Source organism: Ipomoea triloba, chromosome 5 (genome assembly GCF_003576645.1).
Source record: "Ipomoea triloba cultivar NCNSP0323 chromosome 5, ASM357664v1".
NCBI classification, from domain to species: domain Eukaryota; kingdom Viridiplantae; phylum Streptophyta; class Magnoliopsida; order Solanales; family Convolvulaceae; genus Ipomoea; species Ipomoea triloba.
This window is the reverse complement of record NC_044920.1, coordinates 22,514,803-22,533,229: the sequence shown is the minus strand read 5'-3', so window position 1 is coordinate 22,533,229 and position 18,427 is coordinate 22,514,803. Positions and strand designations below refer to the sequence as shown.

Genomic DNA, 18,427 nt, shown 5'->3' with positions numbered 1-18,427 from the left:
AGCCAGAGAGTCCAGGGGCATAAATGGAAAAGAAGTCCACTTTCTTTACTTACCTTAAAATCCGTGCCAAACTTAAGTAGGACATTGATTTCGGGACAGAGGGAGTACATATTAAATATTAGAGTTATATGTTAGTTATTTTCTAAAATATAAATATAAAATTTATAAAAATATTTTACATTATTATTATTATTTACAATAATTTAAATATCTAAAATTTAAATAAATTTAAAATTTTGATATAAAATATTAATATTGGGCACATATTTCTTGCGCATCGCGCATATGAAATATTAGTATATATATATATAGAAAAAATGGTCAAATAAATTCCTGAACATTTTATGAAAAGTCATAGATCCTTAAATTTTTAAAAAGTACAATTAAACACATAAACTCATGATTTTAAAGCATCCCACCCCGTTAGTCGGTTAACCCTCCAGTAAAAACCTATGTGGCAAATGATTTGTCAATAATCTTAACATTTGGTTTGGCACATAAGCAAATGTAAAATAATATTAAAAAACGATAATCAAATTTTAATTTAAAAACAATTGAAATAATTTTATTTTTTTTTGGGTAAATTTACAGGGTCTTTCTCTCCGTCCGTTGAACGGTCCGGTCCGAGGTCCATCCACGTGCACTCCGAGAGGCAGAGGCATAACAACTGGCCCAAGGGGAATCGTCACCTGTGGAATTGAACCCGGGTTCTCCCAAAATTTCTCCCTACAAATAGAACTCACTTGCCACTTAAGCTACCCCGTTGGGTTAAAACAATTGAAATAATAGTAATAATAATAATAATAGTAATAGTAATAGTAATAGTAATAGTAATAGTAATAGTAATCCCAAATCAATTCCCTTTGCCCTAAATTCCCAAATCAATTCCCTTTGCCCTAAATTCCCAAATCAACTCCTGTTGTCTTCACCATTGTAAAATCCATCAGTATTCCTTCATTCCTCCATTGTTCCATCTTCTTCTAAAATCCATCAGCATTCCTTCATTCCTCCATTGTTCCATCTTCTTCTTCTTCTTCTAATTTGACATATAAGTTCCAAAAAAAAAAAACTCTAATGGCAGAATGTACCAAAAACAAACTACAAATTCCTACATATAAATGTTACGATATGCTCTGTCAGTTCATTGATGCTTGATTGTTTAAATTTGATCTAGGGTGAATGACTAGTTTCCATGATTGACCAAGCCACAACAAAGCAAAGTAGTATAAACAATTAATATAATAACAATTTCAACTAAAAAGAGAACAACACAGTAATTATTAGATCACTTACATATTCCTATTAAGGCATCTTGTTTTATAATGACCTGGGTTCTTACAAAGAGAACAACACATCTCTTTTCCCTTCTTTAATACTCTTGTCTTACCAGGGGTAGTGTTATTGGTAGTTAAAGTGCACTTGTCACGATGAGATGGACCTCCAATTGCCTCATGAGTTCTTTTTCTCTTTGGTCTCCCTACCATTTTTTTTTGTTGGTATTGGAGCAAGTATCTCCTCACATGGCATATTTGTCCAGAATAGTTCCCCATTCATTGATTGGCGAGCATACATGTACGTACATCCTTAGGTAAGTATCTTTTGAATAACATGAGTCAATGTACTCTTGAGGTTCTTTTCCAATATCAAAAGATGGCACATATTGCATGTGGACATGGTATACCAGAAAGATCACATGCGTTGCATGAGTAGCTTCTACATGAAAGTTTTACTTTGAATTGTGCTCTCCTTTCTTAATTTCATAGTCATGAGGGGTGGACAACCTAATAAAGTTGGTATGACCAACCAGGCACCACGCCCAAGCCAGTCATCCACAACGAAGTGGAGAGAGCATGAGCAGCCTTGTCTCGTCCCACTACGACACTTGACACCGCTTTACTCATCCGGTTAACGTGATTATAAGTCAAGCTGAGGAAATGTGAATCATGCAATTTCTGTCAGAATGCATGGTAGTTCCTCTAGACGTGGACCAGATTAAATACTGTCGGTTTCACCGACAGGTGGGCCACGACACTAACGAGTGTCACGTTTTAAAAGGACAAATAGAGGAACTAGTTCGGAACGGATATTTTACTCAATTTGTTAAGTATCTAGGGCAACAGCAGTGTCAACTGCAAGGCTAACCCGGAAATGTGTGGCGAAAGGAAGAGGACCCTAAGCCGTCCGCTTCCAACACCAAGAAGAGAAGGTATGACCAGGTCACGAAAGAAAGAGATACTGAGCTAGAGGAGGAGCCCGCGGAATGTAAAAAGCATGTTATTCGCTGAACATTTCGTTCAAGCAAAAATGTAACTAATGGTCATGGTTCGTCCTAATCAAATTTGTTCAAAAAAACAAAACAAAAAAAAAAACAAAAATTACCTCGGCACCAGGTGCCGGGGCACGCCTCCGAGGCGCAAGGCTGCCTTTGAGGCAACCTGTTGATAGGGTTCGAAAATAAAAAATTAAAGCATGAAGGAGAAAACGTACCAGACAAAGTGTGGAGACATGATTGAAGGAGGCGGTAAAAAAATAAAGAAGTGATGGAAAGAGTTTTATACATAAACAAAGACGTATAAAAGGAAGGAAAAATATCTAAAGAAATATTTTGAAAATATTGATATTTCCTTATAATATCAGGATTTGATCCTATTTGATCCTATTCAAAATTTATACCTAATACCAATTATTACTCCCAAGCTACGTCAATCACTCTCGCTATATAGGGAGTGGGGGACTGGTGATAGAGTAATTATGCAAGCAGCACCCGACCCGAACCACAGGTAACAAGCGGACACAGGGACCAAACGGCCACCCGTTATACCTGAGGAGAGAAATTATTACTAACGGCTCCAGATACTTAATGCTTGTCATCATGAGTCTGTTACAAGTGACAGGAGAAGAACTGTTGCACACATTGTATAAGTAATAGATCTGTGGTAAAAGTGGAGGGGGAAGATTCTTGTACACAAGCACTATTGTACTCAACTGTAATACTCACTTATATCAAATATATTCCGGTAACTTATTTACCGTCAGTCCTAAAGAAAGCCTTACACCAAAGTCTTGGAGGGTACCATAATCAAATATACACACATAAAACACATGTTCTAAGTCAGGTTCTGCCTATCTAAAGCACATGTTCTAAGACATATGCACAATCTATTTCTAATGAATTACCTTTCTAAGTCAACCTTTACCGTATGGTCCATATTTTCTAAAAATGTCTAACTCTTGAATCACATGTGTTAATCCCTACAAAATATAACAAACACAATAAGTAACTTAAGCAAACTATCATAAGTGAATTTTTTATTAATTTATTATTTACCTTCGTTGGTCACTAATTATATAGTTTAAGGAAAAGTATTAGTGATGTCCAAATCTACCTTCAATAGCCTTAGAAACCAACACCAAAATCAATGTTCTCTATCTCTATATCGCTCATGCTATAGGATACATTTGGTTGTTAGCATCTCTACTAACCGCACTTAATATTTCACATTTCAATGTTCCTTTTAAAAAACATCCATCCAACCCAATCACTTTCCTACATCCTTTTAAAGACCCATTATTTAAAACTCCAAAGCAAACATAAAATCATTGAAACACATATAAGGATTATCAAGGGTTGTTCTATTGGTTTTTACAACTATAGTGGTACTGGGATTAGAGTTGATACATTCAACAACATAATCCCTAATTCTACGAAATTGGTCCTGAAAACCAGCATCAATTTTCTTCAATACAATTTCGACTGCTCTCTTGATCATGCATATGCCCATATTTAGTTTTAGTTCAAGTTTAATGTTTTTTTTTTCAAATCTATTAGTCGAATTGAATGGTTATCTCTTATCTTATCCTCATACCTCTTTTCTATCCACCTTTGGCTCACTATTCTTTAAGTTGTATTTTTTTTTTATTGCACATGTGTTCTGTAGCTTAGAAAGTTTCATGTTATAATCCATGAGCTTGAAATGGCAAGGTTGTACACATGCTAAGAACACCCGCTTCAGCTCATTCCTCATAAAGTAGATATTCCTCTTTGAGTACATTACATAATTAGTCATTGTCTTCTTAAATTGTTTCGTATCATCATATAGGGTACCCACTTCAAGCTCAACTTACTCCACATTGGGATTGTAAGACATGTATCTAAATCTTCTTGTTGTATTGTTGGTATACTCAAATAATACTTCTACATCTTTTTGCAAATTGATAACTCAGGGGGTCTTTGGAGGCATAATACTCACTATGCACTTCTTCATTCTCACCCAAACATACATTTTAGTGTCAACCTTTGCCCTACCCCTTCTAATATCCTCATCATTATATGTAGTAGTATGGCACTCAACATCAACAAAATCATCTTCACTCCCTTCCAAATTAGCCTCTTCATCACTATATTAATCAGCACTAGATTCAAGAAAATCATCTTCAAGACTATTTTTCAACTTTAACTTGTTCATTCTCTAGTTGAGTAATCACACCGGGATAATCTTCAAATTGAACCTCTTCTTCAATATTTTGTGCACATTTAGATTTTGGTAATGCTAAATTCGGAACTAGTTCTACATCATCGTCAAGCCAAGTAAACAAGGTGCAGTGTACTTGTATCATTATTCAACAGTTGTAAGTTCTTCACACTCTCATGCAGTAATTTAAATGATAGTGACTTTATTTTACCATACATGTCCTCCTTAATAAATTTCAATAGGTAAGAAAGTTTGGTTTTGGTGTTCAAAAAAAAAAAATCACTAGGTGAGGATATGACAAATAATCAGGATCTATTATTGCTATTTCCACCTCACCATTTACATAGTCCATCACAAGTTTTTGGACAAAACTACCACCATGGTGAAATCTTATTTCAAAAATGGAATGCATTTTACAAAATAAATACAAGTTCAACTGCATTAAAAAATATTCTAACTAGAACACATGCACAATTACATAACATTAAAATTCAAATTTAGATACACCAAATACACTAAATCAAAATGCATTCAACAGGACCACATCATCCAAATTGTCTCTATTATTGACTATATAATGGGACCCAATCCTACCAACATATACAAATAGCCCATTCAAAAAACACTAAATTATATAGTTGAAGGGACCATTAAAAAAAAAAAGTTTAATTAGATATCTAATTACATAAATTAGATATGTCCCTTCAAACAAATATAAAGTAGATATTCTTTAATATCAAAAGACATGTTCACTGTACGGACCACAACAACCTAATCTATAAAATACACCAAGTACATTAAATGAAAAGGCATTCAACAGGATCACACCACCCAAATTATCTCGATTACTGCCCACATAATGGGACCCAATCCGAAAATCATATTGCCAACATATGAGATAAATAAATACTCATATCTAGACTATCAACTACAAGATACCCATAAACAAATACCCATATCTACTGCCAACATATCAAACAAATATTCATATCTACACTATTAACTATAGTGTAATAATTGACTAAATTTTGATGGGATCCTATGGTCTATAGGGCCATGATATTGAGCCCAGGTGAGGGAAGGCTTAGTGTGAGAAGAGCCAAGGAAAACAATTTTGGTTCATGGTTAGTGGGCTGGAAAAATGGTCTTTGGGCTAGGGCGAGAAGTAATGGACCTTTGGGGCTAGGAAATGGGACGAATGAATGCGCGACTAGTACTGGAGCGAGGGGAGGATGTATGGGCTGGGGGAGGTGATGTGGTTCTTTGGCCCATGTTCTGGCCTTTTTGGGCTTTGGGCCAGTTTAGCCATTTTTTTGCTTATTTATTTACTTTTTAAATAGTCCAACTTGTAAGTAGTTTAATGGGGAAGTGTTTATTTATAATTATTACAAGTAATATTTTTATTTTGTATTTCATGTACCAACCCGATTTTATGGTGGACTTAATCAACTAAAATAATATCCTGAAGTATGCGCAATTACAATTGACAAAGCAATTGCGCGTCCTGAAGTTATTTTACAATAATACCCTTCTCTGACTAAAGTACCTCAAGGATAAGACAATAATTTATTCTACAAGGAAGCCCTAGGAGATTACTTATCGCCCAAGAATCAGAGTACTATATATACTGGTCAGAGAGTTGTTTACAAAAGGGTGAAGAGAGAAAGAGGAAAAAAAAAAAAAGAGAAGATAGCTTTACAAGAAATATTCTTCAAGATTTAAATATTAAGAAACTCTCTCTATGTTCTACAAGAAAAAGAGGTTCTACAAAGCTTAATCTGCAGACTATATTTCATACAACTGTGGTGTAGTGGTGAGTGAGTCAGCTAGACGGACAATGACAACATGGATCTCCAAAGGGACTTTTTGAACGCTGAAGCACAGATCTCCGGCCTCAACAATCCTCTATAGCTTCAAAAGATATTGTGTACTACCGTGTGGTGTGTAGCACACATTGGGTGAGAAGGTATTCTCTAACATATGATGAGAGGTTTAATTTCATATATTATACAATCAAAATCGATATTATACTTTCGATTTGAAACAATATTAGAAAATTAGTTTAAAATGACGTGTTAAGTGTTTATTTTGAAACAATGTTTGGAAGTAGGATTCACTTTCGATTTGGGTCAGGTCAACTTAGATTCGAGTTCTCTTAAATGAGAGGTTTAATTTCATATATTATACAATCAAAACAGATGATTAGTGAATGAAAATTTGATTTTCAAAGTTGGAAAAAATAAAAATTTTGAAAGACTTTCAAGTAACCTTTATTTTATATTAAAAAAAGTATGTGTATTTATACTAATATAAATACAATTTAACTTTTTAAAGAGTTTAAATTGTATACTACAGAGGTTATGCATGCTTTTGGGGTTTTTTTTTTTTTTTTTGGAGTTCTATCAACTCTATTATAGCATCTGTTCAATATAGATTTTCTCAATTAGTTGTAGTCCAAAGAGTCAATATTCTACCACCGGAGTTCGATCCTGTGACGTTTTCCCAAAGAGAACCACAAAGGTACGCACAATGTGCTTGGCACTATTGAGGAATTTTTAATTCCAATTTTTTTGTAAAAAAAACTCCTACACAACTGTGATCCTCCACTGTATAACCAAACAAAATTAATTCCAAAATTTGCCTATATTACACAAGAGAAACATGTAATTGTACTTCCACAAAATCTCCCTATATTACAGTAAATACAAACTGTGATACCCTAAAAGCAGAGGATAGGAGCAAGTAAACTTCAAAATTCCATATAACCTTCAGTACAAAGAATAATGTTACAACTTACAACAGTGAACAGTCAAGCTCAAAAACTATACTTGTAAATGTTACGGAGTAAGATTTTTTTTTTTTTGGAAAGATTATTGACACTCAACCAGTCACCTGGTACCAATACAAGGGTCCTGGACCGGCATTCTTCACAATAACTATCTTATTTTCCTATGCCCATAAGTTGATCTCACATTAGGAGGGGGAAAAGGGAAAGAACTCAAGAAGTTGAGACTTTCCTCCTCCATACTAACTTGCACCATCTCAGCAAGCTTCTTCTCCTTCGCCTTTCCAGGCTGTTCCTCGGCATCCATCTCCAAAATAAGGTTGCTGACAATGTTCTGTAACGTGTCGGCCTGAAGCTCAGGCCTCGGGCAAGCAGAGTCTCTCAGCAGCCTCAAGAGTGTGTTTGCCTTGGCTTTACCCTTGGGAGTTCCTTGAATAGTCAGCTGCATAACCCCCGGGATAGCGCCTTCTCTGAGAATTGGCTCCCTATACTTAAACCGATCGCCCTGGCACATTGCCAACAGCGCTCCAACAGCGTGCTCTCGGCTTTTAAGAGATCCACATTCGAGCACTTCTACTACTGAAAGCACCCCGTCTTCTTCAGCTGTCAAGGCAGCCCTGCCCTCCTCGTACCCAACTAAAGATTCTATTAGAGCAGCACATTTCTCAGTCGTTTTCGAGGTCTTTTTACAGGACTTAAGCAAATTAAGTATATCAGGAAGGGGTTTAGTCTGAAGAATCGGGATTAAGTTGGTTCGATAAGTGGAGAGATTGTAAAGAGTCATTGCAGCATCGACCTTGGCCTGAGGGCTCCCGTGTCTCAGAACTTTCACAAGAAGCGGGATGATGACAGCAGAAGCACTAACGATGGGCTTCGTAACAGACGAAGCAGATAGCGTGAGCAACGCTGCAGTTGCATCCTCTTGCACAATCGCATTCTCGGACTGAAGAAAAGCTATGATAGGTTCCAGGGCTCCAGCACTAATGATGCTTGCCTTGTTTCTGCAAATAAAGAAAACAAAACTAAGTCTCAAAAGTATGTATGGTAGCATTTAATTACCATTGCACACTATGATACTATGAGAATATGAGACAAGCTTCACAAACAAGAAAGGGAAGCCCAAAAGGGAGACAATTGTGGAGGAAAGCTAATGAAATGAAAGGCAAGCAAAAGAATAATATATATGTTATCCACAAAGGTAATAGAGATATTTGGTAAATAGTTGTTAGCTGTTTGGATTTGTGGGTTTGACTTGTTGATAACATTAGCTGAGTGTAAAAAAGTGTTTGGTAAATTAGCTATTAGCGGATAGTTGATTACATACAAAATGACTCTCCTAAAACGCTGATCGAAAAAGTTGTTTTGAGCAGCTTTTTGAATGTTAACATTTTGAAACTATAAGCTGTTACGAAAAGTAATTCATGAAACACTCATATTGATTGTTTAACCAAGTCAAACAGCTAATAGTGGTTAAATAAGCTAAAATTGACTAATAAACTAACTATGTTACCAATCAGGCCAATAATAGATAAAATTACGATTTAAAAGAAAATAATTTTTTTAATACTAAAAGAAAATAATTTTGTTACCCAAAAAAGAGAAAATAAATTTACTTTTCAAAGAAAATAATTTTAAAATTTAAAAAAAAAACCAAAAAAAAAAAGATTGCCGACTTATCCTCGAAGGAGAAGCCGTCAATCCAGCTTCTCCGTCTAGTTGGACAAAGAAGCTTCCTGGCTTCTCCGTTGGACAAAGAAGCCTCCTGGAGAAGCCATGGCAAGCCTCTCCGGACGGAGAAGCCATGACTGTCAAAATTCTGGTTTTTTTTTTTTTAATTTGAAAAAAATATATACTTTTTAATTTTAAGTAATTTTTTAAATTTAAAAAAATTACCGGTTACCTAGAGGTAACCCGTTAATTAACTTAATTGCATAAAAATGAGAATTTACTGACTATGTCACAATGTACTATCTGTTCATAAACTACTTTCTCAACTACTACTTTCACAACCAATTGAAGCACTACTTTCTCAACTACTACTTTCACAACCAATTGAAGCACAAAGAGTTTTATAATGTACTATCTGTTCATAAACTATTTTCTCAACCAATTGAAGCACAAAGAGTTTTATAATGTACTATCTGTTCATAAACTATTTTCTCAACCAATTGAAGCACAATGAGACAACAGGGCCTCACTGAGGCTTGAACCCATCCCCTTCTACATGGAGAGTGCAACCGGATGCCACTAGACTACAAAATCATTTGCAATCCTGTTAAAAATATACTTTTTGTTACCATAAACAGAACACTATGTTTACTATGATCCACACAATAATTTGCCCAAGAAGGGAACCGTTGAGCTTGAATGAGTCCTTAAGTGGAAAAACACGGTTGGTTTTAATGAGTCAAAGTCAATTCAGTCAGAGTTCTGGTCCGCTGATTATTCTAGAAGAAAGAGGGAATATATCAAGAACAGTAGAATAAAAAAAAAAAATCTTCAACAACCAAAACATTGGAGCCTCGGAACGAGAAACGGAAATGAAAGGCAAGAATTATTCACAGAACGGCAAGGAGACATAGCATTTAAAAAAAAATGAAAATAAAAGAAAAATAGAGAGTTTGAGTATGATACTTACGCGTCGTCTTTAACAGCGAGATTGAGGAGGGCAAGGAGAGCCGCCTGGTTAGATTCAACGGCACTGGAACGGAGCATATCAACGAGGGGACCCACGGCGTTACAGAAGAGACGGCGGTACCGCTGGGAAGTCTTGGTGAGTCTCCGGATCTCCCGGGCCGCCCGGACTTTGTCATCCGGGTCGTCCGACTGGACGAGCCGGAGAGTTTGAGTCACAACACTAGAAGAGCCGGAGGACGACGGCAATGGCGACGAAGTGGTTGTTTCCGAAGGCGAATCGCCATCGGAATTTACATAGTCGGAGCTGGAAGGTGAAGACAACGACGAGGTTCTCATACTAGTCATAAACCGGTGGCTCTGGGTCTCTCCCTCCGAATGGACGGAGTGTATTGATTTCGGATATAAAAATGGAGGGCTAATGAAGAGGAGTTTCCAAGAACGACGGCTCCAGGTGATGAACTTTGAACAAGGTCAAGTCATATATATATATAAAATATTCAAAAGGCGCCAAAGGAAGGGTAGAGATGGAAAAAGCGAAACGTGGAATTGGAGGGCAGGCTGCGCAGCGTAGTGGCCTAGTGGGGCCTGAAGGACACATGAGACCTCTGGGAGGTCGGATTGTGGTCCTCCAAAGCCCACATGAAAGAATAATAAGGCAAAATTGTCTTACATATCTTTGTCCGTCAATCTTTATATCATGGATTACGATCTATAGTGCACTTTGAATTATACTATATGTGTATTTGTTTATGTCGTGAGTTTTTGTGTATCTAGCTTATAAAATTCTGTACTTTAAAAATATAAATTATGTACTTGAAACAAATTAATAATTATGTCTTATCATCATGTTATAAATTTCTATATATGTGTTGTGAAATATGTGCCTATAAATACAAATTATATACCTAAATTAGATTTGAAAAATAAGTAAATATATAACATGTGTATGTGTCTTGCGTTATGAAATTCTATACTTTACGAGTATGAATTTTGTACCTCGTCGTTTCGAACTAGGGTCCATAATGCTATGTGGACCCTAATCCATAATATAAATTGCCCTTGTCCGTGGAATGGGTCGGGTCAAGATACAACGCAATAATTATACTGAAAAATCTAATATTAAATCAGGAATAAAATGTTTATTACTTATGTAGGGGCGGAGCCAAGAACTCTGAGTTAGGGGGGCCGAATTTATAGAGAAAATTTATCATATTAGTCGACATTAGTATCAACCATACAATATCATTATATATATCATACATGATTGTGCCTATTATTATTGATAATTAATTTTAATTATACTATATGCAATAATATATGAAATATATAATTATATGAGTATGAATGTACGATCATTAAGGTTGTCAAACATTACGTTCTAATTTTCACATAACACAAAATATATACAATAGTAAAAAAATAATAATTACTTTTTGTCCCTAAATTATAGGGTAATTGTGGAATTCGTCTCTAATTGTTAATCGTGCTCACTTTTCATCCCTTAAGATATACTTTAATTGATGCTGCAGATAAGTCGCTTTTCTACCATTGTACTATAACTTAGAGATGAAAAGTGTAATTTTTTATAAAAATATTGACATTTATTTAAATATGCATTGTCACTCTTTTATCAAATAAAAAGTTGTCAATTGTTTGGTCGTCAACAACTTTTTCGATAATAAATTGATATTCGTTTTATTGATTAATTGAATATATATTTCAAAATTTAAGGGATGAAGACAAAAATAAGATTGTGGAATAAAGAATCATTATTAATTTTTGTAAATTTCAAAACTAATAATTTAACCTAGCAAATTTACATCCTAATTTTTAAAAATAATAGGATGGGCCAAAAATGTAAATTTTTCATATTCTAATAATATATACATATATGATGTATACCTAGTAAAAAAATGGGGGTGGGGTGGGGGGCCTCCCCAAGGCCCCCTACCCCAAGGGGTAGCTCCGCCCCTGTACTTATGTAATACTTTTAAAGAAAAATTTTCCTCAAATGTATTACATTTGCTTTTATAAGTAACAAACACTTCACTACAAGAAAAACAGCGACTCGTGACAAAAAATTTCCAAGGCGAAAATGCAAAATTCAGTCACAAATCACGTTTTGCCACAAAATTTTGCCACGGAATTTTACATTTTCGTGACGAAATCTATTCCGTAGTGTCAAGACTTGTCGTATTTCATTTCGTGACGGAAATAATTTGTCGCGAGATGTGGCGACGGAAAATGGTGAAGGAATTTTTCATCGCAAAGTAGGCGATGGAAATCATTTCATCGCGAGTCCGTCACAGTTTTCGCAACGGAAAAGTTTCTTTCTTGCGCCATCACGTGAAAAAATTTCCATCGCAAAACTCATATTCCGTTGCATATTTATGTCGTGAAATATAATGACGGAAATAATTATTGTTGCTCACCTCGTTGCAAATTTTGTATTCCGTCGTAAAAAACTACGAAACAAATTGTTGTCACTAGATATTTTTCCGTTGCAAATTTCATCTTCCTTTGCAAAAGTTTTTCGTAAGAAATGGTCTGTAGTGATTCCATTGCTAGATATTCCATCACAAAATTTTTTTTTCTGTCACAAAATTTTGTCGTTAAAAAATAACAAAACTAATCATTTTTTTGGATTATCGAGGTAAACCTACTCATGTGAGTAAACCCTCGCCCTGTGACCCTAGCCGGCAAAGGACCACAAGGAAGTAAACCGGCCTAGGTTACCCATAGCTGACCGGCTCAAACCCACGACCTCTCGGCTGTAGGCGCAACTCTCTTACCATCTTAACGAAACTAATCATTATCGTTATTCAGTCGCGTTTTGGGAGACAAAAATCTTTCCGTCACCAATTTCGTCGTCATAATGACAATGAATATTTCATCGCTAAAATTATATTTCGTCGCGATTCTACTAATTAAATTATTATTTTTAATATTATGATAGTTATCATTATTTTGTTAAAATTCTAATATTTGTATTTAAAATGTTAATATGCAAACTAAAATGCAATATAATTTGTAATATAAAAGTGATACTACTTCGTAGTTCAAAATATTAAATGGTGTACTTAATATCAAATTCATATCTAAACAACAATATAGTAATCCATAAAATAAAAATAATATCAAGTTGAATTCGGTTGTGATGAGGGTGATGATGAAGTACAAGTTCTCTCACTCTCAAGAGCATATATAACCTTTGCTGCATAAGAACCATAGAAGCCGTCAAATTCTCAATATCATCTTGCATCTCTGCATAATTATATTAGCTTTGTCTGATGGCTGCAAGGTTGATGTTATATTGTTTGATGTGTTAGCATTTATTGGACCACGAGTCCAAGAATGAAGGTACCATATGAGCAAAGCACATACACTCTTCTTTTCTTATCATGCAGGCCAACTGCGTCATAGTACAATTGACTCTCATCTACTTCCTCCCCATTTTGTGTTAATACCTCCCGTTGCAATGCAACTTGCTCCTAAAAATTAAAAAATTAGTACAATTTTTATCAAAATTCACATATATTTAAGAAAAATCAAGATAAATAAACTTGCATGGATTTGTTTGTCATTTTCAACCATGATCGAGTTGCTCTTCCTAAAAATCAGTTAAAACATAAACAAAATAAAACAAAAATTAAGACAAATAAGACTATAATATATAATACAAATATTTCAAAAATCAACTCCATAAGCATAATATAATATAATCACAATGTTTTTATAACCATAGTCTAAATAAAAGTTTCTACCAAATAATAATAATAATAATAATAATAATAATAATAATAGTTATATTAATATATTTTTAAAAATAAAATAAAATATATAAGTTAAAATAAATTCATAAAATTTATAGTTGTAGAATTTATATTTTTTAAAAAAGTATAGTTAATAGTTTTGGCAATAGTTATGATATGGTTAATAATTGTTAAAGTAAAAATGTTAAAATCATAAATGATTATATATATATATATATAACTGAGATCGTGTGCGACCTTAATCTCCCGTGCAGTCATGCGGATATATTAGAACCATAGGATGAGCTGAGATCAAATGGCTAGAAATTAATGAAGAAGAGAAATTATGTGGTGGCAATTTCATAATTTCATGCATCATGTATATTTCGGTGGTGCATTATGTGTTAGTGTGTGGTGCATTTTTAAGTACTCTGTGGTGCGTTTTTTAGTGATACATGGTGCATTGATCTGTATTGCACCACTCAACGTGGATGTCAAACCCGCCGACGCGTTCAATAGACCCATTATTATGGTGCATTACGTGGTAGTGTGTCGTGCATTTATAATTGCTCTATGGTGCATTTTTTAGTGTTCTATGGTGTATTTTGGAGTGATACGTAGTGCATTGATCTGTAGTACACTTAGTTTTGCACCACTCAACGAGAGTGTCAAACCCATCAACGAGTTCAATAGACCCATCATCGGGGTGCATTTCATGCTAGCTTGTGCCTTTGTGGTGCATTTTTGGGTGCTTTATGGTGCATTTTTGAGTGCTCTGTGGTGCATTTTTTAGTGATATGATGTGTGGTGTATTCAACGGGGGTGTCAAACCCGTCGACAGGTTTAATAGACCCGTCAACGAGATGTATTATGTGCTAGTGTGTGGTGCATTTATAAGTGCTCTGTAGTATTTTTAGTGTTCTGTGGTGCATTTTTGAGTGATTCGTGGTGTATTAAGCTGTTTGATGCGGTTGGATGGCAATAATTGAAAGACAGAGATTAGCCCACACAACCGCACACCAAACATTAATCGCATACGAGCAGAATTATATATATATATATATATAAAGTGGGTATGCGCAAGTGTGTAATAATTGCTATCCCTGGATCCACTATTCATACTGCCTCATGGAGTGGGTATAAGGGCATTGGTTGTGCAAAACACATGGAAAAGGTTTTTGACATTATGTTTATGAATGGACTACCACGTAGTGCGTACATTAGGTACACATACACACACACACACACATAGTATTGTAATACCAAATTTATTATTGTTAAAAAAAATCGCAGACCACATAAAAAACCTCTGAAATATGAATTATGTTGATTTTCGAGAAATAAAAAGTACCAAACTTATGTATCGCGTTCAACATGCATTTTTGGAGGATATATGCTGGTGAATTCTTTTATTTCAAATTTCTAATTGAAGTGTGCAATACTGTTGCTTTGTGTTGATATATAAGTGGTACTTTATTTACAATAGGTTGGCGCCGCACATTTAAGATTATGCTTCAATCCTTATCTCTTTCATTTATAAAGAAAATTTCACAATAACTGCTTAAATGTGAACTCCAGGTGATCTAGTGTGGCATGAAGAACATGAGACCTCTGGTGTGGAAGTGAGATCCAAATAAGGAAAGATTTTTGGAGGGTTACGTGATAAGGAAAACCACTTAGTGAGAGACGTGTTCTGCTACAACTACCGTATATTCACCAATGCTTTGAAGACCAAAACCTAACCCTATCCGCCTCATCACCCATTCTCTCTCAAAGGTCACTTTCATCCAAATAAAAATAGTTGTATGTGGTCCCTGGAGCCATAACAAAGTTTTTTAAAAATCCATCTGTCTCTGTGGTCCCAACTCGCGAGTTGCGGCGGACGGCGGTGAGTACGGCGTCAGCGGACGGCGTTAAGCGGCGGACGGTGGACGGCACGGCAGTTATCGGCGGGTGTTAGTTGACCAATTCTTTTTGAGGCAAAAGAAATTAGTTTTGATTTCTATTTTTGCTCCCCGTTGAACACCCTGAGGGCATGTTTGCTTTTATATACTCGGTATTACTTTGTGAGAATCATGTTTTTTTTTTCTCTTTGCATGGACTTTACCCATTTAAGTTACTTTTGTTCAGTGTAACACACTTCACTACTTCAGACATGTATTTTTAATAATTTTATTTTTCTTGATTGTGCTTACCGCAGCAAATTAAGTATGATACAAATTTTTTTTTCAAAAAAAAAGTATAATACAATTAATAATTGTTAAAGTAAAAATATTAAATATGATAAATGATTAAATATAATTATGATATATAAAAGTGGGTATGCACATGTTTAGGTACAAGTATAAAATACACATAAAAGTAAAGGAAAGATTAGTTAGTTAAGTAGGTATGACATGTTGTAGTTTATGAAAGGTCTTAGACGTTCATTATTCTCGTAAATTTAGCATTGGCAATGTGACATGGCAAGAGGGAGAATTTTTTTTTAAAGCTTATGTGTATTAACAAGGGAGTGGGTTCGAGTCTCAATGGAGGCGACTGTTGACTCTTTGTGCTTTAGTAGGTTGAGAAAGTAGCTATGAACATATATGGTTGAGAAAGTAGCTATGAAGAAATAAGAGAGAGAATTTGCTAATCTGCACTGCACTGCCAACCCACCTTTTATTTCCTTTTTTTATTTTGATTATTTCTTTTAATATGATTTTTTATTATATTTATAATTATAATTTATAATAGGAAAGTGAGACACATTATTTAAAGCGAGAGAGATTTGCAAATAGGGATGTAGAATTAAAATGTAGAATTTGCAAATTTGATAATGTGGAAGTGGACCCATTTAAAAAGTGAGAGAGATTTGTAGGATAAGGATAGCCTTAGGGTTCAAATCTGCACTTAATATGATTTAGTGTGTCAATTTAAGATGTGAATGTGTTTTATATTCGAATCATTTTAACAAAGTAATTATGTTTCGTATTCTGTTATGATAATTTTTTATAAAGTTTGGATGTATTTTATTTTTACGACCAAGACCACTCGAGACTGAAGTCTCGAAGGACAACGGAGATACAGGGAAGGAGCAGCACTAGAAGCGCGCTACGATCCAGAGAAGAAGGCAGGGCAAGTTGACTGGCCGGTCGGATTGACGATTGGCCGGACAGGAGAGAGAAGCGTTTAATTAGGGACGATAGTCCCCATTGTCAGCTTGCCGGCATGCAAGAGAAAATTGATCGTTTACAACAAGAGCTTCGCTAAAAGAACGACGTGGGTAAATAACCACCTGGCTCGCTAATCGCAACCCCCTTCACAGAAGATGGACCGCGATTCACTCCGTTGACAAAACCCCTAGTGGAAGTTTTGCAGTTTGCCGAGCAATGCAACCTGGTCTATCCGCCTGAACCAATACCTGAAGGAGCGGACAATAACAAGTACTTTGCTTTTCACAATACCAAAGGTCATGATACGACGAAGTGTGTAGCCCTACACCTGGTTATTGAGCAACTCATTAAGAATGGAGAATTAGAACAGTTTTGTGAAGAAAGATGAACGGGACAAAGGAAAACTGAAGAAGAACCTAAAAAAGGAATCCCAAGGAACAATCAAAGCCACCTAAATGGTCCCAGGAATTACGAATACGTACGTTGCGAACAAGTAATAAGCTAAGGGCGCTCGTAGGTCAGTTAGTTGGTCTACCAGGTTGATGGTTATAATGGATCACAAGTAATTATTTTCGTCGGGTTGATGTTATAATGGATCGGTCGGGTAACTCTTGACGGACCAGCTATACGGACTAGTCCTTGATGCGTATTTACCCATCACGAGTCCCACACTTCTTGAATCCACGATAATCGTCGGGTTCGAGAAGTGAAAATATTTTCCTTGTAACATTTTTCGATCGGCTTGTCGTGAATAAAACTCTATCTGGACAGCCTTTTGTATTCCTAATGGTTAACCGAGCGCTTTTTGATAATTTCAATATCCAATAGCTTATTGAAAATTTTGATCGGACGGTGCACATGTAAATGTAATGAAGGGATACGTGTCACATCGGCTCGATTGCGTGGAAGGCCCAGATTGAGACCCTGTCCCTTCATTACATGTGTATCGTCCAATCAAAATTCTCAACAAGCTACTGGCGATTCAAATTATCAAAAAGCGCTCGGTTAACCGGTAGGAATTCGGAAGGCCAACCGAGAAAAAGTTTTATTCGCGACAAGATGATCGGGAAATGTTACAAGAAAAATGTTTTCACTTCTCGAACCCGACGATTCTCATGGATTCAAGAAGTGGGGGACTCGTGATGGGTAAATACGCATCAAGGACTAGTCTGTATAGCATAGCCGATTCTTCAAGAGTTACCCGACATGTCCGTCATAACCATCAACCTGACGGAATTAAATCACTTGTGATCAATCGTACCGCTCGTATTGATGGACTCGTGACAAAATAAGATATTCTCAAATCATCCTTGGAATTGCCCTGACAGAAAGCCACCCGGCCGGTGTACCGTAGGTTTATCGGTCGGCCTACGTTGCATTGCACTCTGCAAAGCTAAGTTAGAAAACTTAACTTACATGACAAGTAATGAAGGCCAACTTGCGCGTGTAGAGCGGTGATTAACAACCTGTAGAAGTAACGGCTCTATCACCTCAGTCAGCCAACCTACACGTAGATGTAGGGCGACCGTTTGATCAAGCCAACGAGAGCATGACACGTCAAGGGCTCTTGCAACAGAGCATTAAATGCTTAAATCGACCTGTTTAGTATAAAATAGGAGGGTCGCT

General features: G+C 35.7%; 1 protein-coding gene across 1 annotated transcript; it reads right to left on the bottom strand.

Moving 5' to 3' along the window:
- Positions 1-7,205: 7,205 nt before the first annotated feature.
- LOC116019006 (U-box domain-containing protein 3-like) lies at positions 7,206-10,335 on the bottom strand. The gene is made up of 2 exons (XM_031259068.1): positions 9,896-10,335; positions 7,206-8,258 (listed from the first exon to the last, which is right to left on the bottom strand). The coding sequence occupies exons 1-2, from the start codon at positions 10,237-10,239 to the stop codon at positions 7,409-7,411; spliced, it is 1,194 nt and encodes a 397-aa protein (XP_031114928.1). The 5' UTR covers positions 10,240-10,335; the 3' UTR covers positions 7,206-7,408.
- Positions 10,336-18,427: the final 8,092 nt, after the last annotated feature.